This window comes from Rhyacophila brunnea, unplaced genomic scaffold (genome assembly GCF_057557595.1).
Source record: "Rhyacophila brunnea isolate RB1 unplaced genomic scaffold, BYU_Rbru_1.0 scaffold_7, whole genome shotgun sequence".
Taxonomy (NCBI): domain Eukaryota; kingdom Metazoa; phylum Arthropoda; class Insecta; order Trichoptera; family Rhyacophilidae; genus Rhyacophila; species Rhyacophila brunnea.
Window position 1 is genome coordinate 20,378,376 of NW_028233339.1, and position 24,142 is coordinate 20,402,517.

Consider the following 24,142-nt stretch of genomic DNA (forward strand, 5'->3'; position numbering starts at 1 on the left):
GGAGCTTTCAGTAGTTTCTTTATATAAATCACTAAAGCAAGTTACAGTTTAATCAGTTTAATGTATGTGTGATTGTTGCTTGCAAAAAAATATTATATATAAACAGGGCTTTTTTTGTCATGTAACGCGGTGGAACGGCGTTCCGGTACTTTTTTTCACAGTATTTTTAATGTTTTCTGATATGAATGATATGAAAAGACCCTGAAAAACTATCGCATTCAAATGAATCTAATTATTAGGTACCACAATAAGAGCTTCGTTGAAGACCAAAACAGTTTCGGCACTTTTGTTCATCAAACTCGTCTGAACACTTTTGACACTTTGCTTCAAAATACGTTGATCAGTGGTTACTCAGTAGAAGACATTCGGCCATAGACTCAACTTAACACTAATGAAAGAAACGAGACGATTTGCCAGACGAGAATTGGACTGAACTTTGGAAATCACCATGTCCCCGACAAAGGGGGGACTGACAGGGCTCTAGCCTGGGGGATCGACCAGATAAGTGAGATAAACGCACATCACAAATTTGCTCTAATTGTGCTTGGTTGCTTTGCATAGTTGCTTTAAATGATATTTGAATATAATTTTCTTTAGTAGGTACGAAGTTTGGCAAGAAGTGAGTTCCGGCACCTTTGTTTTTTTTTTTTAAAAAAGCCCTGTATAAAGTACATACATATTATAAAAATTAGAGGTCCTTAACCTCATTTTCAGATGTTTAGGCTACATCTCTGTAGATGAAGATTTTCTTCAATATCTTTCTGAATACATAATATGTGATAAACACAAAGAAAATACTAGTGGGATATAATTTTAAAATAAAAGTTATTTTATGATGGTATGTAAGTGAAAGGTTTTGTATTAAATCAAATAGAATTACATATTATTGTAAGTGTATTGGTGCAGAAGATATAATTAAAACTAATACTTTTACATCTATTTCGCTATTGTATAAGTATGATAAACAAATAGAAAGCAGTTTAACAATATTTATCTATATCATATGAAAATAAAATAAGAAAATTTAATAAGTAGCAGTTCTGTAAAATTTCATTTTGTTTATTTAAATCAAAGGTTGAGCTTTGGAAGTATGATTGATGTACAAAATGCAAAGAAAAAAGTACATAATATTATTATAAGTACACGGAATGAAAAAAAGTTTGCACAAATGGTTAGTTATTTAACCGAAAGCCAGATTGATTTTTAAACGTATTCTTAGAGGTAAGTATTGCACCTTCACATTTTAAGTGACTGAAATTTAACCAGAAATGCCATTCAAACTTTCGGTTACTGATGAACTGTTTTTTGCTAAATCATTCACTATAAAAAAAAAATGAATGAAACAAAATATTGGTGATAACTGAATTTTATATGTATTTTTGGTAGTCATTCAGATTTATAAAGCAGGACTGATGAACATTTAATGCAGATTTGTGTGTTAATTTCTTTGAAAAATCAGCAAACTATTGCAAAATCTCAAAGCAAATCAAAGGGTAAAGAATATTAAGGTACAGAAGTATCCTTTAAATTTTATTTACAAAATAATGAAAAAATATTTTTAATAAAGAGTGAAAAGTAACAGAATAAAGTTTACTGAATATTTTTTTGTTTACTGAGTCCGTCACGATGAAGATTGATGATAAAAACACCCAACAGCGAGAGGCTCAATGGTCGGCAATAATCATTGTCAGTAGCCGGGATTTACCGATCGACACAAATTTTATTATAATAATATATTATATACACTCATCGAATATCACAAATTTTATACTTCATAATTCAATACGTTTTGAATAACTATCAAGTTCCCATCATCGTCTTCACAAAAGTGATGCCTCTAGTCAGACGGAAACTGTCGATTGTCGTCGGTGTCTTCTGGAAGCGAAAGGGGCAAGGGGGAGAGGGCAGAGCCCGTGTGCAAAGGTGAGTGGCCGCGGAGTGACGGGCCCGCTACACTCGGCGAGTAGACGGGCTGCCCGAGTCCCGCCCGGCCCTCGGTGCCGCTCTCTTCCCGGGGCGATCCCTGTGGCAGGCTAGCGTATACTATCCGTTTACGCAACTGGGCGTCGCCTCCGGCCGAGGGGGAGGGTGCGAAAGGCCGGCCGGGGGTGGCCGAGTTCCCCGGAGAGGGCTCGAGGAATGGGGAGGCGGGGGACGCAGCGGCAGCATACACCCCTCCACGCGCGGCCGGACAGGCACTCTCCGAAGAGTGTGCTGGAGTGCCCCCGTAGTCACTCAACGGCGAGCTGAGGCTGGCGTACACCGTCTTAGGGTGTGCAGAGCAGGAATAGGAAGGCAGGTAGCTGTCACTGCGTGGGTCATAGAAGGGAGACTCCTCGGCGTTACTCTCGAGGCGAACAGAGTAAGGCGTGGCCGCTCCGTACAGTGGAGTGTTATTTCCACTCCACCTGCGGCTGGCAGGGCTGACCACGTTAGCATACACCTTGTTGGGACGACCTTCAACTCCCGCCTCGGGCTGGTGGTGAGAGGAAGGGGCGTAAGTGTCAGACCAGCGCACCTTGCTGGGGGTGAAGTCTCCCTTGATGAAGAGAAGGATGGGTCGGCGGAATCCTTTGCTGAGGTGCTGGGGCGCACCCAAGACGCAGCATTTGCTGAATCCTACCTCCGGAGACAGGAGGTACTCTCTGAATTTATTTGGGAAGAACTCTATGGTTGTGAAATTTCGGTAGATGGTTTCCTGAAAAGTGGTAAAATTAAGTTGAATTTTAAGAATTATGAGACTTGAAGAATGGCTGATCAAATTTGTTTACAGTAGGTATTTAGTTGTTTGCACTATTTTAAATGTTCGACAATGACAGGCGCCAAAGAGGCACGTGAAATTAACAAATATAATATAATGCACACTGACCGTTAACTTCTTTTTCTTCTTGTAGCTGGCCCAGCTCTGAGCTTCCAGAATGAGTTTCCCACCCGGTCTCAATTGGGCAAACATCCGTTTGAAGGCAAGCTTCAGTCCCACATCTCCCCAGTTCAGATGGAACCACTTGGTGACCGACAAGCACATTATCAAATCGTACTGATACGGTTCAGCGTTCAAAAGACTTTCATCTTTCAATATGTAATTGGCCTAAAACAGAAAACATTCATTTTTAATAAAGTTTATGTGAATAATATTTAAATGCATTGAAGCACCGGGCTACTTAAGCATTAGCGTTTTCGCAGCTGTTTTAGCTGAGTAAACTACAGTCAAATGCAAAAATCATATTATTTTGAGATCACTTTTTGTATAAACGTCTAATCCTTTATTTAAGGACAGCCAACTATCTTTAAGACAACATGATTCACATGCTGGACTACGGACACCGGACTAAATAAGATCAGTTAAGGCCGTACATCAGTTGAGGCACTGTCTAAAAAGATCGTTGCTAGGCGATGCGCGGATTGCGGGTCGCGGGTGCAAATGACGCCTGTCAAACGAAATATTATTTGTCATATAAATCCAACATAAGTCCATTTTATGTTCTGTTTATTGTTCTATTAGTAACAATAATAATATATTCATCGACATGTTTTCTTTTTAAAGTAAATGGGTAATGTTTTTAGTCATCTTTACATGATTTAATAATCAATTGGCCCGTCGCCATCACGAAGCAAAGTGACGTGTTTCTAGCTCGATGTTCTCTCACTGAATGCGAGCGAGTCCAAAATTTCATCGCGCCTACAGTTGAAAATTATTTGCCGTTTCACTGATGCGTCACCTTAAGTCGCAATTCTACACCTCTAATAATGATTTATGGAAACAAAATGTATTAATCAACATAAAAGGTTTAAGAGAAATTTATTTTTTTATCGGGTTTGCGATGTCTAGTTTACTTCCCTTGCCCTTCGACGTCCTTGGTGACCAGAAACGACACGCGCACGGATGATAAAAATACTGTATAATAAATGAAGCGGCATTTTGGCGCTGCCCAGCGGCGGCATTTCGCTTAGGAACGTCACTGATAGTGGAAGTTATATTAAAAGACCTTTTATGAGAAATAGTTGATAGCCATTTGACCTATCCATTGAGTTCTTACATCATTCAAAAACAAAATTTATAAACCACGACAAAAAAACCTATCCTCGCAACAATGTCTTCTGATATTTTAATGGATCTATAGATATTTATATTTGAGAAAAGATTATTTTTAACATGATTATAGTATATCAATTGTGATATTATAATAACGCACATGTTCTAAGTTTAAAAACTACTAATTCAACGTTCATCAAGTAAAATGATTTGATTTGTGTACATTTTTTGTAACCTACTGGTGTCACCTACTACAGAAAGTAATTAGGAACCCCCCCCCCATGTCAATGAGTTTCATGATTATTAGATATACATATTTCATATATTTATTCGATGATAATGAATAAAACAAAATGTTGTCAGTGGAAGTGCAATACCACGCATGAAAATGTTCAATAGATATAAAAAAAAACACTATTAATTTTGCATAATTCAAAATAAATATGGTTTGTACACAGAATGGCAGGGGTGGCCAACCTTTTGCATACCATGCGCCAATTTTTTTACAGACGAGTTCAGATGCGCTATACAACTCAAGCACCTTTTCTATCTTCTTACGTTCACGGTTGGAGTTGTAAAATAGGGATAGGGGTGGGGATCTGCTTTGCTTAGGGGATGAAAAGGAATAACTCAATCACGCAATTAAATTAATTAATCTATGCCAGTTCAAAAAACACATATTTATTGGAGCACCAATCTACAATAGTCAGAAATGATCTCCTGGACGAGAGAGTGATCACTGTCGTGGACACCGCTGATGGTGGTACAGCTGCCGGAGAGTCTCGTTTGGTGAAGATAACTCTGGACCACAATTGTTGGATGTGATGAGAGAGAGAGAGAGCTCTGAGTGGGATGGAGCACTGAGAGTTTTTGAGCGTTTGGATTTCGCTAGTCTTTCAATGTTTGTCTGAACTGACAGTCATACCGCGTCTCACTCACGCTCTCTCTCCCTTTCTCATACACACACACCCTGTTCAAATCCTACAATTGTAAACTGTCAAAAAATGGGACGAACTGATGAGTAAGAAGGCTGTATGACTTGAACTGAGAGCACTCAGGTGTTGGGCGGGATGGAGCACAGAGAGCTTTTGAGTGTTTGGATTTCGCTAGTCTTTAAATTGGTGTTAAATCTGTTACTGAGAGCAGCAGAGAATTCTTAAAATTTGAATCAGTTATTCGCGACCTTGTTTTGCTTTTAATCAATTTCATGGATGAAATTGCTTGTTCTCATATATATGTCGATCCAAGGCGACATATATAACTTTTTGCAAATTTTCTTAGCTCTGGGAAATGTTCACAGGGTAATGAACGCCAAAAATTAATTATGTCAGAAGCATTTTCATCTGGAAAAACTCATCAAATTTAATTTTCAATAATAGTAAAGTACACTCAATAAAACGCTCTCGCAAAAACTTCACGCCACGACGGCTCACTCAGAACTGACCATCTGGACTGACAGTCATACCACGTCTCACTCACGCTCTCTCTCTCTCTCATTCATACACACACACACACTGTTCACATCCTACATTTATAAGCTGTCAAAAAAATGGGACAAACTGATGAGTAAGAAGGCTGTATGACTTGAACTGAGAGCACTCAGGTGTTGAAAATATGAAGACGGATTCAGTTATGGCGGCTACTTCAAAAGAATAAGTAGGCGCAATCATCCCATGCGCCACAGTTTGGCCACCATAGCAGTATGGTTTATACGTGATTTTATTTATAGTGAGTGGAATTATTTAACCATGAATATGAGTCGATAAGATTTCTCTTCGTGCACAGAAATTTGGCATCGCTAATGCCATTAATGTTACGGTTATTATGGTCGGCTGTACTTAGATCAAGCCTATTCTACTGCATCGTTTTCTCTCACCTGGTGCCCCTCCGATTATGTCTTGTTTCATGGCAAAACTATTGAACCTCACAGGAATGTGGTGTGTTTTTATATACATAATTCATATGCGTTATTGATTTAAGTGGTTCACAAAAAAACTATTGGTTGATTCTGCAATTTTATTGCACCAATCAACACATCTCGTCACGTTTAAAAGAATGCAGGAAAAATTTGGCTCTTCCGCGGTATTGCAATGTTTTTTGTATTTTGCATAGTAATATTGAAGATGAAAGTGATAATCGTTTTTCAAACATTTAACTAACCAGTGTAACTCTTTCTGAAGAAATATTTCTTTAATATTTAAAAAAAAAAAAATCTTTCTGCAAGCGATCAAAATTAGAATAGTGGGTCAACGTGTTGGTGATCCTTAATTTAATGAATCTGTGATTGTAGTCAATAAAAAAAACAATGCCTAACATAATAAATAGATTAGATTAGAGAACAATATTTACCTGTTGAAATGCTATGTTTTGGGGGAAACTGGAACAACTGGTTTCCAAAGGAAATCCAGTAACTTCGAGAGGTCCATAAAGAATGGGACAAGAAACAGGAAAATAGCATTTGGGCGCATCTTGACCTTGCCTGTTATGCGAGCGCCTATTTCTCTTGACCCGAGCCCTGCCCCTGTTGATGGATAGTTGCGGATTATCTATGGAATCCGATCGGTCCAGATTACTTTCCATCCTGACGGAATCATCGGGTGCTACAGGATCGGATTTTTCGACAATGGCCGTATTTCTGCTCGATAGGTCTTTCTCATTCTTGGTAACATCAGATGCGCTGCTGTCAACGCTGATATTTTTATCACACGAACCGAGCTCCAGCTGTGATGTCGACTGTTCTGGATTACCCAAGGGTGTTTGAGTAGGTGGAGAATGGCCGAATGGGGGTACGATTACAAAATTGCACACATTTTTCCTCGCTCTAGCTACAAATTTAAAAGATAGGTAGAATTAATAAAAAGTACGTAATCTTAAAATCCGTTAATAAAATTTTTGTATACTTTATAGGGAACAAATATTAGTTGAATACTTACCAATTAAAATATTGTCGATATCTATGCCGGTAACAGATTTTGCTCCAAAATCTCTGGCAATGGCGATAGAAATGTGACCAACGTTGCACCCAATATCTAAGACGTCTTTATTATTAAACAAATGGCGGTTCAATCCAAATACTTTGAGTCTGATGTCCATCATAGTGTCCAAATTTCTATAGCCGTAATACCTGTAACAAGAAATTTGACATTAATAGCTTGATATAGATTTATCATCACACTTGGTCTATTGCCACCTCGCCGGCCAGCCCTTGCAGCCTAGCTTAGACACCCGCGACACGACGGGGCCACAGGCTACCTACATCTTTAATCTCCAACTCTTGCGTTTCACAATCTACTTCTGCCTTTTATCCATAACAATATAATATTGAAAGCAATAACAAGAAAAATTATCATTTACACCCATTTGCTTTATTAGTTCAGTAGAGCTATAGAAAAATACAGATTATAGACACAAGCTTCCATAATTATCTAAAATTAGGTGGGAAGCCCAGCCCATCAAGGATCTATACTTAAATATGTAAATTCTGGTTGATTACATATTAAGAACGTTATGCTTTCATCTATAAATTTAGGAATGTTCTTACATAAAATAACAGAAAAAGAGTTTCTTTAAAGTTGCATCCCTATCCAAGGAAAATAGCATGCGTACGACGTACGTAAAAGTATCATTAACATAATTTAATAATAAATGAAGTCATCCAAATGGCCAAAATTTCTTCTAAAACCTTCCAATAATCTTTGTCATGCTTTCCAAATTATTCCCTATTAATCATGTGCAAATAATTTAATCGATAACCATTTTTTCAGTGCATAATGTGAATTGACAGTGATGCTATTTTCGTTTGTTTTGTTCGTTGTCATTTCAGTTCAAATTTATTTTCTTTCTTCGTTCTTTATTCTTCCAAATTTGTAAAATGTGAAATTATGAAATCTGTCAAAGCAATTAAGCATGTACATCAATTCATTCTCGTATTGTTATGGTATACCTACATACTTAGTTTTTAAAATTAAAATAAATAACAATTTTCACTCATAAGCAGAACATAATAATATGTTATGCCCATATTATGAGCCTTCACAAGAAATGGTTGCTAGACATTGCCATTGGGTCCTACCTCTGGATCAAACAGGCACAAAAAACTAGATAGAATTCTTCGCCCAATGTGTGATTCGAATCCGCACCTGCTTCTTCAGAGACTAGAGGTCTACCAACTACACCACCGTGGGGCTAAATTGATGAACTTTTAATCGGTATAAATGGTTAAAAAGATCATGACTGAGATGCAACAGCAGCAATCTTTTACACTATATACAGGCCCGCCCCAAGGGACTCGGCCTCCCCTGTGCAAAAACCAAAAAGCCCCCCCTTATTCATGAAAACACATTTCCATAAACAAAATATTACATTCAAATTTTTTAAATTTATTTTACCTAGATATGTACCTTTTACAATTTAAATAATATATTATCTTTGAGCTTAAAGTAAGTATGGTACGTATTGTGAACTAATATAATTAGTGGAGTAATATATTCTTCATAACCTTGCACTTCGGCTCCAGGGTGACTATATTTTTTATTGAGCATTAAATCACTGGAAAATATATTTGAACACTTTCATTATACTTATAAAATTATCTAATGCTTTGAAACAGATGTAATAAAATAGCCGAGCTTCACAGAATACAGAACAAAATGAACATTAGGCCTGAAATTTTGTAAACATAAATTTTTCATTCAAACCTACTCCCAGTGTTGCCACCTTTTAGTCACTGTACGCGGTCCATAATATTATAGTATTTGGCTTTTTTAATCTATATAAATCATATATTTATTTATTTATTTATTACTACACATATTAATACAAAGTGAATATCATTTGATCTAATTTTATGCGGGGTAATCAGGCAGAGGCGTATCAGTGTAGGAAAAAGTGCAAAGTTATGAACCGTATACCTTACGAGCGTAAGTAGTTGATAGGCCTAGTAGCCTAACTGAAACATTTTATTTTAAATATGGGATTATAATATTTCCTACAAAAATACTTTACTAAAACAGATCTTTCATGTTTGGTGCATTTGTTTTTATAGTAGTTTTATGATGGCAGTTTTTGGTCTTTTTAAATACTAAACTAAAAATGAAAATGTGCTAAGTATGTGATCCCGGCCATGATCTTTTGGTCCTTGTAATAATGCACTAAATATGAACATTAATGGCCCACATACTCTGTAAAGGTTGAAAATTAAGAATTTGGGGTATATTTAGTAGTCTGAACAATCTATAGAATTATGCTATTATTATGCCCTCTCTTAACATGCCATGATCACATAAAATATATTAAGTAATACCATTAAGTAAAGGGTATTATTGTAAGCAACATCATTTTAAATTGAGAATAACTATATTGAATTGCAAAGTTCAATGGAAAGTTTGGCAAATATTCTTTGACCATGTCCGATTCCAATAGGATCATAATAATATGGGCCTCCACACAGTGAAGGTTTATATTAACACATTTTGTTTTTTGTTTTGAGAAATGGATGTTAGCCACTTGCTGGCCTTACTCTGACTCCAAACACAGATTGAAAAAAATATGCGTATTTGCCAGCCCCAGGATTCGAACCTGGGACCCATACGGGATATAATGGGACATTATAACCCAACGCGTAAACCGCTCGGCCATCATGGGACTGTTAGACAAATATATTTCAGTATATAATGTTAAATATTAATAATATTAAAAGTAAAATACACATTGATGAAAGAATAATTTTAAAAGGTGCTATACTTAACCATGGACATCTAACATGGGGTTATTCTCAATTATTTAAAACAATGATCATTTTAATGTTGATTTCTAGAATGAAAAAATATATGGAATAATCATTCCTACAGTCTTCAGATTGTTCAGCATTAGTTTCCAAAGATACCCCAAATTTTAGATTTTTGACCTGTACAGGGTGGTCGTTCCTTAAAATGTTTGAAATTCGGTTTTTTTAAAGGTGGCATCTTTGCATAGCATAAAATTATGAATATAATTTTGATTGTGTTGAGCGTTTCATTGTACTATTCAGTTTTATTTACATATTATCAGATACTACAATTTTATAATCTTATCAATGAAATTAATGGTGTTTATTTGTTAATCCATAAAATAAAAATTTTGTTGACAGTGTCTAGTTATTTGTTAGAGAAAAGCAGTACTAAATATTATATGGAAGGAAAGATTTACTAAGTATGTCTTTCATTGCTTTATTTACAATTTTATCCGATTCAGTGCAGTAAAGCAATTATTATCCAATAATAATTAAGTAGTATAAGAAAGTTTTTATTTATAACAATAACAATACTTTGGGGCCACGTTGGACACCTGTTATAATATGTTATAGTCTTTATAAAATAGAAACACTTCGGTTTTAGTATTTATTTCGAGTTCACAGAGATTAATCAACAATAACAGAGAATACTTCAAATGGTACACGAAGATAGATTAACAAGATAAGATGACTCGCTCGACCAAATAACCAGATGAACTTGCCAAAGGATTGGTTCAGGTTAGGTAGTTATCACATTTGAAAAATAGATACCACACTCATCACTAGAAACGAATCTCGATAGTATAAGGTGCTTAGTCTCAAAATAGAGGACCTGCGAGAGATCATCTACAAACTTTGAACAATGAACTTGCCAAAGGATTAGTTCAGTTCAGATAGGTATTACATTTGGAAACTAGATACCACAAGAAACGAATCTCAATAGTGTAAGGTGCTTAGTCTCAAAATAGAGGACCTGTGCGATCAAAAGGGTCAGAGCTAATCAGACTAAACTGAATGGCTGTGAGAGATCTGGGAAAAATCTCTAAGGGATACCAATTACGGAGTTAACATAGAGTTACATCCTAATTCGTCTACATAGTGCTTGTGATATCCAGTCAATGGGCAGCGCCATCTATGGATCTCTTTTCGAAGTTACGCCACTATATATAGAGTTAAATTCTACATAGCTTGCGATGTCTAGTTGATGGGCCAAGCCATCTATAGATTTCTTTTCAAAGTTATGCCTGCTAAAGTAAAAGTTTTTACATACATAATTTGAAAAAACCTAGAAACATTAGTAGGTACAGGAAGGACATATTCTTCTGGCATTGCGTCTACTTCTATGGAAAGAAATCTTGAAGAAAATATGGAGCCGAATTGACCTCACAAACCAAATGGTGCTTTATCAATTTTGTCACCTGCACCCAACTTAATAAAAACGATTTTTTTTAATATTGCAGTGTTTCATAACTGTGTTTACAAATTATGTATGTTCAATAAAGAATGTTACAATCTTAAGCCTTATGAATTATTCGTTGAATAAAAAATAGTTAAATTATTGATAAGATAAGCCTGTACATTAAAACAATTATTTGTAGAGATCCTGATGTCAGCTAGAAATAAAGGTAAGTAATATGTTTCATTAAGTCATCCATAATAGTTAAACTCCTTACCTATCATAATTTCCATATTGATATCTGGCATCTTGAGATCTAAACTTAGGCAACGGTACTGAATTGACAGGTACAGTATCACTTGGCAAGAAACTATTCCTGGGTAGAGGAGGACGGGGTTTGCCCTGATAGCCTCCTCTCCCGATCCCTTTGGCGGCGTGACCGCCTCCCCGTGTGTGGACTCTCATCCACGCACCGGGCTGAGGAATGACGGGGCTCACTATTTTGTCCAATGAGTCCATTCTCTTAAACTTTTTGCAGTCTTTTCCTTTCTGAGATCCTTCGGATTCACTATTAGTTCGCTTGTAAACTCTAACATTAGATAAATCGAGTTTGAGATCTTTGATCACGGCACTGGTGGATGGTTCTGCGCTGGGAATTTGCTCGGCTTCTGCAGCAACGACGTCTGTGGGGGCTGAAGATTCCTCTTTGACGGGCGATGCTTGCGTTGGACTGCCGCTTGGAACGTTGGTGCTGCACTCTGACGATCGACGTTTGTACTTGCCTCGTCTCTGCCTAGGTCTGCGAGGCTTCTTCGGCTCTAGTTGTTTTTCATACTCCTCGTTGTCTAAAGGGTTCAGCAGATTCAGAGGATCTCTGATGTCGGGAGGTATTATGACCTCAATTTTGGCTTTATGGCGGGGAGGCGTCGGCAGCGGAGACGACTTCGGTGTCACCGCGTTCATGGCTCTGTTTATGTCTTCGTCCTGAAGACTATTCAGATTCAACGGGTCCGAGATGTTGCCGCCGAGTAGAAACTTCGTCGGCGGAATGATGACTTCTTTTCGTGGCCTCTTGTAAGGCAGGAAAAACTTAGACGTCGCTGGAAAACTTTGAGTTCTCTTTCTGCCCGCCCTAAATTTGTATATTGAATGAAAAGGTCGCCGGTTTAAGTTATTTTCCGGTACATCCTGCACCGTAATTCCTTTTTGTTTTTGCTTTCCAAAACGATTTTTCCAGTTTTGTTTAGACTTTTTGAATTTCTTTGTATTTTTAGAATCAGAGGATTGCGATTGATCCTTGACCGAGTCGGTAGTATTAACAATATCCTCATCTTCGGTCATTTTAGAGTACGAATCGTCCTCCGTTAATGTGACTGAAGTTTCACTTACATTGCATAAACTTTCTTCCAGCTTAGATTTCTCGTCTTTGGCGGTCCCATCACTATGTTTTTCTTCCATTTTGACAACTGACTATAACCGATATATCTACATGAATAAATTGACGACAATGTTTCAAAAAATTAATTACATCCCATTGTTGTCAATATCTAATGACATTCTAAATAAGTTCAAATTGCGCGCCGCGCAAGCGTACTCATCTGGGCACATCACACTAATAACACAACACATCTATCAGATTCTATCACGACATTATTTTTTATAGATACTTGAATAAAAGAAACGATCATACAACTATATCAAAGCGACTTTACGTCAACCAAATCTAGAATCGTCTAATATGAAATCAATCAGAATCCTGACTGCAGAATATTCAATGACCACGATTTATACGTCGCACGACGGACAAACGCACCGCCTGCAAACACAAGTATCATAAACTACTGAAACTGAAGTAGAGTTGCTTTTTGCTTTGCTTATTAAGTCATAGACAATAATAAACATTTACTATTCGGTATGAACGACTTGTCGGTATACTTGGACTTGAGCACCGTCATCCATCCAACGGGAGAAGCAATGTCATATTATTATATTATGTAATAACTGATTTATTTCAGCATACTGATTATTGAACCCATTTGCCATACAATCAAAGTAAAATCTATTTGGAAAATAGTACATAATAATTCATTACCTACAAGACCTACCTAGAGTTTTGACTTTAACTAGCTACCTATATGTACCTACCTAGATAGTGAGAACCAGGGTGGTGGGAACATATTTTCTGAACTTTTAATATTACAATAATATGACATAACATACAACAAAAAAGAAAAAATGATTTTTGATGAAAACAAAGAAGTCGGACATGAATTTACTACTAAAGAAGATTTAGAATATTTTTTGATTGGAATCTATCAATGGAAAGAAAAAGAACGCGATAAAAAAGTTGATGGATATTTACAAAGGGACATTGATGTTTGTACCTACTTTTGAAGATGAATAATTATTTGACCATTTTATAATATTTCTTAAAGAAAACAATGACACTATTAAAACCACACCATACATCTATCGAGCCGCCAAAGAAATGTGTTGCACATTACCAAATATAGAAATATTATTAATTTTTTTTTAACACTCCCATTATTTAATGCGTCAAGTGAAAGATCGTTTTCTGTTATAAAGCGTGTAAAAAATATTTGAGAAGTACCTACTATGGGAGAAGAAAGATTAAATAGTATGGTCATTTTGTATATATTATATAGAGCAAGAAATTTTAAACCGAATTGACACTGCCAAAATAATTGACGAATTTTCAAAATATAAGTAAAGTGAGACGAAAGTTTATTTAAAAATATGTTTTTTTTTATTATATTTCTATTACCTTTGTTATATTTTATGGTACTTAATAAATTAATGAGTTTCCGTGCATAAAACTTTTTTTTCTAACTTGTATTCGGGGCCCGAAATTTTGCCCTCCACTTGATTTGATGCGCTACTGTAAATAGATTATCTACATCGTTTAAGGAATGTCCATACTTATGCTCTGAAAATACCATAAAAGTCCATTTTGACCTACTTGGCGCATTAAGGATTTAATTTCGACATTAAAAAAATACGCCAAAAGTAGGTAGGTAACTCAAATTTCATACTGTAAATTTTATTGGTGCAAAGTAGGTAAGTAGTTAATAAAGCCGCGTTGACACGGTCCAAGTATGATCCAAGTACACTTGGACCGAGTGCCATCCAAATGACGGCTTCATATTAATTATTCCTATCCAAGCTAACTTGGATGAGTAGAACGCAGTCCATGTAGCTTGGATAGGAATAATTAGTATGAAGCTGTCACTTGGATAGCACTCGGTCCAAGTGTACTTGGATCGAGCGCCATCCAAGCGTACTCGTACGGGACATCTTCATACAAATTACTCCTATCAGTCCTACCCACGCTACCTACTTAGACCGCGTTCTACTCATCCAAGCTAGCTTGGATAAGAATTTATTAGTATGAATATGTCTCATACGAGTGTACTTGAATGACTCTCGGTCCAAGTGTACTTGGACCGTGTCAACGCGGCTTTATTACCATAATTTCATAATTTATTAGAAGAATATTTTGGTGAACCGAGAATAAAAGTTGCTTGAAAAAGGTAAAGATAGTCCTTCACTTTGATTTATAATGGAATTTCTTGAATTCGCCGGAATGTTTTCGTGGTCAGAAGATGTAGGTAGTACAGTGATGCCAACCGTACTATAATTATAGTACAATACTATAATTATGTTTCCGCGAAAAATGTAAAATACTATAATTTTACGCCAAATATACCAAAATACTATAATTTTAAAGGATTCGAGACGAAAAATGTTCCTGTACTATATATTTTTCCGAAATACTATATTTTTTACGCCTTTGTACTATAATCAGCATATAAAAAGATGGCAACACTGAGGTAGTACCTAAATAAAAAAAGGCCTCGGAATTTCTCAAATTCTCCGTTAATTTTATTTGTGAGAAAAAAACTTATACATTTTTGACAGAATGACGATGCTTTCTATTTTTTTATGCCGATGGACCGCGTACCGGCATACGGTCAACGGTGACAAAAAGGTGGCAACTGGCAACACTGCCAACAGATTCGAATGAAAATTTATGTTTACAAGTTTCAGGCGTAACGTTCATTTTTATATTCTGTGAATCTCGGCTATTTTATTACATCTGTTGCAAAGCTTTAGAGTATTTTATAAATATAATGAAAGTGTTCAAATATATTTTCCAGTGATTTAATGCTCAGGGTTGAATGGGTAGTTATTTAAAATGAACTTTTAATTTGAAACACTGACAGTTGGAAATACTTACATGATCGTTTGAAAACTAGGTGAGATTCAAAAAATATTTTATGATGTGTTATTTAATATACATATATTCATTCATTCCACTAAGTTTTTGCGATAAAGTTACATTACTGAGTACTCCATAGCGTAGATGTTATGTGTTAGATGCCTTGAAGTCTTGTTTTTTGATGGCTGGTAATGCTTTAATACAGAAGTAACAGTTGTATGTCTCTGTGTAAATCACTACAATGGTACCACGGGTACGGAAGATTTTCAGTTTTAGTGGTATTGATAGCTAGCATTAAAACAGGAATTGTAGCAAATAATGCCAATGCACCTGCGAATCGCCTATGGTGCCACTGTGGAATGATTTACCCACAACTATATTATGCTGTGATAAAGTGACAGCATGGGACCAATAATTTTAATATAACGGTATTTATGCATAAATTATTTTGCATACGAAGTGGCACTTACGTCATACTTCAACTTAAGAGAATTTGACAGGGAAATCATAGGAGGCTCCGAGTAGAAGAAGTTTAACATCCTTGGCTTATAGGTACCCTTTTCTGGCTCTATTGAACAATGACTTACTCATCACTCTCAGAGCCCTTTTTCTTCTGTTAATAATATGTGATTGTAGATGGTGGGTCACAGGTGCGAGTCACACTGGCCAGTGAAATTTCATACAACTCTTATATTTTTTTTAAATCCAGGGAATGAGTCCAAATGGGTTGACAGATGGCTTTACAACCAATCATTGTAAAATATTAAATAGTATGATCTTCATATCGTAGACCTAGAGATACATAATCCTATTATGAAGTTCCTGATCTATCTTTTTTATACACTATAGTAAACTTTCATTGAAGTGTTTTTTGTCAATTGGCTCTACAAGCTGATGTGGATCTTGGCCACCTTGTGAAGAGGTTTCGTAATAGATTTTTGTTTTACATGTAATGGATGTTAGTCACTTGCCCAACCTATTAGGACCACGCTCTGGCTCTAAATACATGTAAAAAAACATTTGATTTTATTAAACCCGGAATTCGATCCTGAGGCTCCCACACTTTGTTGCATTAAAACATACCATTTATTAACCGACTCCCTAATATTGAAAAAAAAAATAATAAGTTAATTTTTCTTTTTACAGCTAAAATGAGTAGAATTCCGAGATCCTTTGTTACTCCAAATCCGAAACAGACCAGGCTGACTCCTTCGGTGTCTCTCGAAGTGCTGAATCAAAAAAATGCTGAAATAAAGACCCCAGCGCCGCGAACTATTAAACCATTATGCGAAATAAATTCTGTTAAGCGCAATGCGGGAGATAAGATTAATAATTTGGTCAAAAGTGAATCTGGCATCAAGAGAACCGCTCCCGCTGGCCAACATTTGCCAAATAAACAAATGAAATTGGCTGCCAAGCCGATAAACACCAAAATTAAAATACCCCCATATGATTACAAGGCGAATTTTAGTGATCTGTCTGAAAAACATGATTACTTAAATGCTGAATATAACGAGCTTAAAGATAAATACGATGCATGCGTCAGTGAGCAGAAAACCACAAAGACAGCGCTTGAGTCTTTGACTTTGACAATTACCAGCAAGACCGTAGATGTTGAGAAGCTTTCAGAAGAAAATGATAAATTAAGAATTCAATGTGACGAATTATGTATTAGTTGTGAATCTCACAAAACTATATCTTTGGAACAAAGGAAGACTATCGAAGATCTTAATATCAAAATATCTTCAGCAAATGAAGCCAATTTAGTATTAACGACAAAATTAAGTGAAGCAAGTCAACAGCTGCTGAGTAAATCAGGTGAATGCAGCACTTTGAAAGAAGCTTTCCAAAAAGAAATCGAGAAATGTTCTCAATTGAGCGCCATTGTGGAAGATACTCAAGTAAAGTTGCTGTCGTTATCCAGTGAAGTTACATTTTTAAAAACGCGTCAGAAGATTATCGACCAAAAAAATGAAGAAAATACAGTTTTGATATCCAATTTAAAGCAAGAAAATGCAGACATGACAGAGAAATATTTGAAGTGTGAATCTGATAAACTGTATATTCAAAATAGATTTGATGAAAAAAAAAATGAATGCGAGCAAACGACTGTGTTGTTGAATGTTAATAAACAAAAATGTGAAGAACTAAATAATGTTCTTGATAAAAACCATAAAAAAATAATATCGGACACGACCGAGATCATTGAACTCAACAAATTTAAAGAACTCTTGGAGTTAAAAAATGAAGAATATTTAAAACAAATAAACAACTTGGATCAAAAAAATGCTGACTTGGAAAAAACCATACAATGCATGCATGAAAATCAGAAGTCATTGCGAAATAATATACAAGATTTAAAAGGTCACATTCGAGTATTCTGTCGTATACGCCCATCATTATCTGAAGAAAATTTAAAGCCTACATTGAAAGTCGACATTATGGATTCATGTACAATGGAGATCGATAAAACACCGTTAAATATTGCTTCTGGATTGACAAAAAAACAAAATTTCAAACACAATTTTACATTTGACGGAGTATTCCCGCAGAACTCTCTTCAAACTGACATTTTTGCGGAAGTGTCTGGATTGATTCATTCAGCATTAGACGGCTATAATGTATGTATTTTCGCTTACGGCCAAACTGGGTCTGGTAAAACGTACACAATGGAAGGAAGCATGGACTCAACCTGTATGGGTATAATCCCACGCGCCATCGATATGATATTTCATAGTCTTTTGGACCTTAAAAAAATTGGTTGGGACTTTACGATCAAAGCATCATTTTTGGAAATATACAATGAAAATATATACGACCTGCTGGACTCTAAGAAAGATCAAGAAGAACATTTGATCAAGATGGCCGACAGCAAAGGAACAGACGTTTATGTGTCGAATTTAAAAGAAGAATGCGTCAATAATTCCAATGATCTCATGAAGCTGTTGTTGACGTCACAAAAAAACAGGCAAACTGCGGCTACATTTTGCAACGAGAGGAGTTCCAGATCTCATTCGGTTACGAAAATTAAAATTTTTGCACTCAACGAGAAGCGAAAAGAAAAGTACACAAGCAGTCTCAACCTGGTGGATTTGGCCGGATCAGAGAGTGCAAAAACATCTCAGCGTATGGATGAAACCAAATCAATTAACAAATCTCTGTCAGAACTGTCCAAGGTCATCTTAGCTCTGCAGTCGAAGCAAAACCACGTGCCTTACAGGAATTCCAAACTCACTCATTTGTTGATGCCCAGTCTGGGCGGCAATTCAAAGACATTGATGTTAGTTAATATTGCTCAACTGGATGAATGTTATCAAGAGACCCTGAATTCGTTGAGATTTGCAGCAAAAGTTAATAGCTGCAGAAATGGTGTATCCAAAAAAAATATTTCAACTGTATAATAATTTATAGTCTACCTCTCTCTATCTTGTTGGTAAATGTGATGGATATAATAATTATAGTGCATCATGTGGTACGGTTTTTTGTAACAAGAGTTATGTTTTTCAATAATTTATCGTGAAATATTTATACCCCGTGGTGGAGTATTGCCAGAATGCTTATCTCTAAGAAGCCTTGCCGTTGTATAGTGTATTACTGTACCGTATGGAGTATAACATAATAGGAATACAGGTTCGCATACGTGTTTGATATACAGAAAGAACCCAATGGGTTGGGAAAATGGGTAAAAACCATTCTTCGTAAAAAGTCACTATTGAGGACTGATGGTTCTTTTTAAAATTATTTTCGGTTGCAATTTTCATGTTAGTATCAGAAAATACAGGTGGCCCTCGACTTTCGTACAATTCGCAATTTCGTACATTTCTTAAAATTTGAATTATTGTTGATAGTGCAAAAACTGCGTTTTCATGTAGTCGTTCCTCCTCCGCTCCCTATGACCTCAAATACGTAAAATTAAGAAATATAGGTGGTATTGAACTATTTCTTGATAAGTTTATAAAGTCAACACCAGATTGCTAATACGTTACCTCGTTAACTTTATTATACCCATTGATAAATAAATATTTTAAAGTACACTTTTAGATGCTTTTTTTTTACATTGCTCTACTTTTGTAAATTCAACATTCGTACACGTTTTCAGGAAGCAATTATGTACAAGAGTCAATGCACAGATATTGTAAATCCAATTTTTACATAAATTGAGTTCTATACAAAACACCCGTCCACGTCGTATGTAAAACATGTAGATGATGATGATACTGTACGTCCAAGTAGGTAGGATATAATATTTTGATACATGCATTATAAATGTCAATTTCGCCTTCAATTTTTAATCATTTCGAATCTTTCAGATTTCATTTTCTCAAAATGCATGCAAAACTGGATATATGGCGTCTGTGGGCGAAACTATCGAAATAATGTTATCAAAAAATATTTGCCGTTTAAAATATTTGGTGGGTTAAATTTCAATTATACCTACATTTTTGTTTAATAGAGAATTTTTATAAATTGACAGCCTCAAATTTTCAATCAATTAGCTTAGTAATGTAGATATTAATGACTTGAAAAATTTGAGTTTGTAAAATAAGTAGGAAGCTAACACAGTGCATTTTTAATTTTTATAAATTTGGTTAGAAATTGCTCTTCTGGTTTTAAGGGGGAGGGTTGTACCTACAGAGGCACCTAGCGGAAAAATACGAAGCTTGCAATTTGAGACATTTTTTTGATAATTTTATTTATTAATTAATACAGTTGAAATTGTAAATTATCAAAAAAATGTCTCAAATTGCAAGCTTCGTATTTTTCCGCTAGGTGCCTCTGCTGGTATTCTGTTGGTATAAGCATCGCCCTTAACTAAATAATAAACAGTAAATCACTTGACACAACCAGCTGTTCAGTGAGGCAATTATTCTTGAATGGCTCAGGATTCCTGGCTTTCCCTATGACCAAAAGCTTCAGTTTGTGTGTCCCGGTTGCATTGGAGCACGGCATAATTGTGATGCGGTCCTTGGGCACTTTCCTCCCTGGTGCATTACTTTCTTCGCGATGAACGTACGTTTTACGAAGGAGAAATTTCCAAAATATACCCGTCTCATATGCGTTGTATACTTGTACGCAACGAACTATTGAATTTGACAAACGAATACCGGCGAATTATAGAGCTTGATTTTGTGCTTTCAACTAGTAAAAATAACAGCGGATTACTGAGTGTATTGTAGTAGACAATAGTATCTGAAGATAAATTTAATGCTTACATTGTCTGAGAAAGTTTATTTTTTAATTCTCGGTGTGGGGTGAATTGAAAAATATTCCTTGAAATTTTAATAATAGGATACAAATCCCAGATAGTTAACTGCATAGATAGAATCTAATTTATTGTTTTTTATAGTATATAATGTAATTTTACTACGTAGTAGGTAGCTAGTTATTAAACACTGTGTATTATAAACCTTTTATTTAATAAAATGGGTGTGTGTGTGTCAAATAAATCTTTCAAGCAATAGATTTTTGGGTGTCGTCATTTTGACCCTTCTCGTCATAGTGATACATATTATAATGTTCATGTGAATATGGTTACTATAACAGCAGTTCGGAATTTTTGTCGATGTATACATCACATCACAGTCTATGTATGGCTTTTGCATATTTAGAAAACAATGCCCAAACAACTTCCAATAATTATAATTTCTTCACTAATGTTGACTGCAGCCGATTGCAGACAATCTGTGCAATAAACTTGCACTCTTAAATGAATTTTATTTCAGTACACTATATATTATATTAATTTAGCAGTTAGCTCAACAAGCTTTTTTCTCTCTCTCTCTCTTCCCGGTCATACCCTCATGGCTGAGGATCGTGACCGCCTTTGAATTTTGCCATCCTTTGAGCGACCAAGACTTCATCCCTTTCGATCTTCCACTTCTCTCAGGGCAGAATGAACGGTGGCCCCAGTCAGCTCCTTCACTCGGTTGCTGTAGTGCGCCGAGGCTCTTCCACTGCTTCGCCTTCCCTTGAGGCTGCCCAAAACCGCCAGTCTTTCCAGGTTGTCCAGCCGGTATGTCCAAAAAACTGCAGAATGCGTCTGACATTATTCTCTAATGCAGTGGTTCCCAAAGTTGACTGGGCTCCGACCCATCTAACAAAAATTTCCAATCTTGGGACCCACCTCTTAGCTGTCTTACAGAAAAGAGGGCATAAATATTGGTAATGCTCAGATTCCCTAGTGGCGAGTCGTGGAACTACTTAATGCTGTCGTATTTGTTCTAATTGAAATAAAAAAAATATTTTTTATAAGTATTACCAATATGAATGAAAGACTGTTGAAATAAGAAACACAACTTAAATAAAAAAAATATTATTTAAATACCTACACCTGCAAGGTTTTTTTACAAAGTTATTTCAATGGGAAGGATGTATTTGTTTCTTATTTTTCTTCATTACAGTTAGCATCAACTTCAACTTTAGTTACTTTTAATCGCAGTGAGTTTGATATATCCAATTAATTTCGGTATTCAGTTTTAATGTTAACCATAGCCGAAAATACGACCTCACATAGATATGAGGTAGTAAAGAGGAGGAGGACTTTCATAGCTTCATCGAACAGGCAAGGATAATTATCAGCAACTGAGAGCCAGAATTTCGTTAACTGTTTACGATTGAAACTATTTTTCAGTGACGTATCTTCTGATAAATCAATGAGTTATCTATCTATCTATATCTTATTTATCACTTCCTATTTTTTTTAATTCATGTATACAGTGGCGAGGGCCCACTCAATATTGGCTCGCGACCCATAGTTTGGGAAACCATGCTCTAATGAATGTTTAATATGCTCTTGATACATATTTATTTAAGATTGGATCTTATCAGTTCTGTGGCTCGATAATCATGTTGACTTTTTGCTACGCTGCAGGTATAGGTTTAAACTGAATCATAACCTATTGGTTCAGTGGAAAAAAAATTCAATCGGCAACATTTTCTTTCCTTCATGATGTTGACCACCCGACCATCTCCGAGAGCGGCTAGCGGCCGAGTGTCTGCTGGAATTCCTTCATATATCCTATGTGGAGTTCTCGATTCATCACATCGAACAATGTGACGTATCCATGCTAGATTAGATTTAAATTGCTCAAAGAACACAGTGTCAGTACCGATGCACCACCTTATGTCAATTGGAGTATTCTTTGGAGAATGTCAATAGTATGAATCATCTTTCAATAAATAAAAATTTTCATAAGAAGATGAATCTGAAATAACATGACTTCTGATTTATGGAAACGTTAAAGTGCTCATGTCTTAAGCCTACCAGAGGCACCTACTGGAAAAATACATGGCTTGGAATTTAATTTGAGGCAATTTATTGATTATTTACATTTTAAGAGTTTTAATTAATCACACATCTTCAAATATTAGATAGAAAAATATTTTTTAAATCAAAATGACCGAATTTTCCAAAGGATTCCATTTTATTATGTTATTTTATGATTTTGTTTATCATTAAAATTTAATTCAAGATTCGTCTTATGCAGCAAAAAATATTTTTGAATAATCCATAGTTTTAATGTACCTATTTTATATTTATTTGAAAAAACATCGATTTTTGTAAAAAATATGTATAACTTCAAACCCTTTTTATTTATATCAAATTCAATTTTGTTTCCGTCACAATATTGAAGCTTCACTTTAATTTTTGTAGATACATATTGATTGCGGCCAGCCTAATATCGCAAGTTTTGTATTTTTCGCTAAATTCCTCTCGTAGGCAGAGCAATTCGCATAGAGAAAAATAAATTAATGATTGTTGTTTTCTACTGGAGTCAAAATTTATTTTAGATTTTAATTAGAATTTAGATAATATTCTCCGAGTACCACAATAGTGTATTTTTATGATGCCATTTCATTGAACATCAGCTCAGGAAATTGTGGAAACTGAAAAATTCACTATTCGGTATGAACGCCCTACGATTTACTGTCCATGTGAACACTACCTACTTCAAATAAAACTATTTTGTATTTATTCTCATTGTTTATTTTTTAATAGTAAATGTATAATGCATGCGTGTACACAAGATTGTGTATCGAATACTACTGCCATCGTAAATATAACTTGCTGAATAATTTTATAATGGATATAATCGAGTTCTTTCAACACATTTTTTTAACGGAACTACCATTTTTACTTTAAGATCTAATCATATAATAATACCTTGATGTAACGGACTAATTCCGGCGAGGGGATGGTCATTGAAGCCGAAAGTCATATAATAAAGCTGGTTTTCCTAATGCATGACATGTAAAATGACAATTTAGTTAGTTTACCTGTTTTTAATTACCTATCTATATGCATTAACGCAAACAGATGAACAATGTTCTTGAAAACATATATAGGTAGTTTAAATTTTATAAAACATAAATATCCTCTTTACATGTTGGAAGAACAGTCGGCACAGATTAAAATTGCTGCAGAAAGTCACACCATGCGAATATAGAACCAATTATCGTGTTCTATGCTAATCATGCGCCAAACAAAGTTTAAGAGCAGTGACTAAATATGTAGACTATTTTACGGTCTGGAAATTTTATCCATTAAATCTGAAAATTGTTAAATCGAGGATTTCTTATACTGGAAAAGAGCAAAAAATGTACTTAAAACAAATTATTAATTAGTCATCGAGTCTCAAAACCTGCTCAGGATATTTTAAAAATCCCTTTTTTACGAATCAAATGACATTTTCTAGCAAATTG

The 24,142-nt window shown here is 35.4% G+C and overlaps 2 protein-coding genes across 2 annotated transcripts; one reads left to right on the forward strand and one right to left on the reverse strand.

Annotated features, from left to right (window-relative positions):
- Positions 1 to 184: 184 nt before the first annotated feature.
- Positions 185 to 13,026, reverse strand: LOC147064601 (7SK snRNA methylphosphate capping enzyme-like). The gene is made up of 5 exons (XM_085957783.1): positions 11,477 to 13,026; positions 6,967 to 7,157; positions 6,383 to 6,858; positions 2,870 to 3,088; positions 185 to 2,698 (listed from the first exon to the last, which is right to left on the reverse strand). The coding sequence occupies exons 1-5, from the start codon at positions 12,655 to 12,657 to the stop codon at positions 1,838 to 1,840; spliced, it is 2,928 nt and encodes a 975-aa protein (XP_085813909.1). The 5' UTR covers positions 12,658 to 13,026; the 3' UTR covers positions 185 to 1,837.
- Positions 13,027 to 15,202: 2,176 nt separating this feature from the next.
- LOC147064602 (uncharacterized) lies at positions 15,203 to 19,251 on the forward strand. The gene is made up of 2 exons (XM_085957563.1): positions 15,203 to 15,476; positions 16,586 to 19,251. Exon 2 carries the CDS (start codon positions 16,591 to 16,593, stop codon positions 18,838 to 18,840), a length of 2,250 nt encoding a protein of 749 aa, XP_085813689.1. The 5' UTR covers positions 15,203 to 15,476; positions 16,586 to 16,590; the 3' UTR covers positions 18,841 to 19,251.
- Positions 19,252 to 24,142: the final 4,891 nt, after the last annotated feature.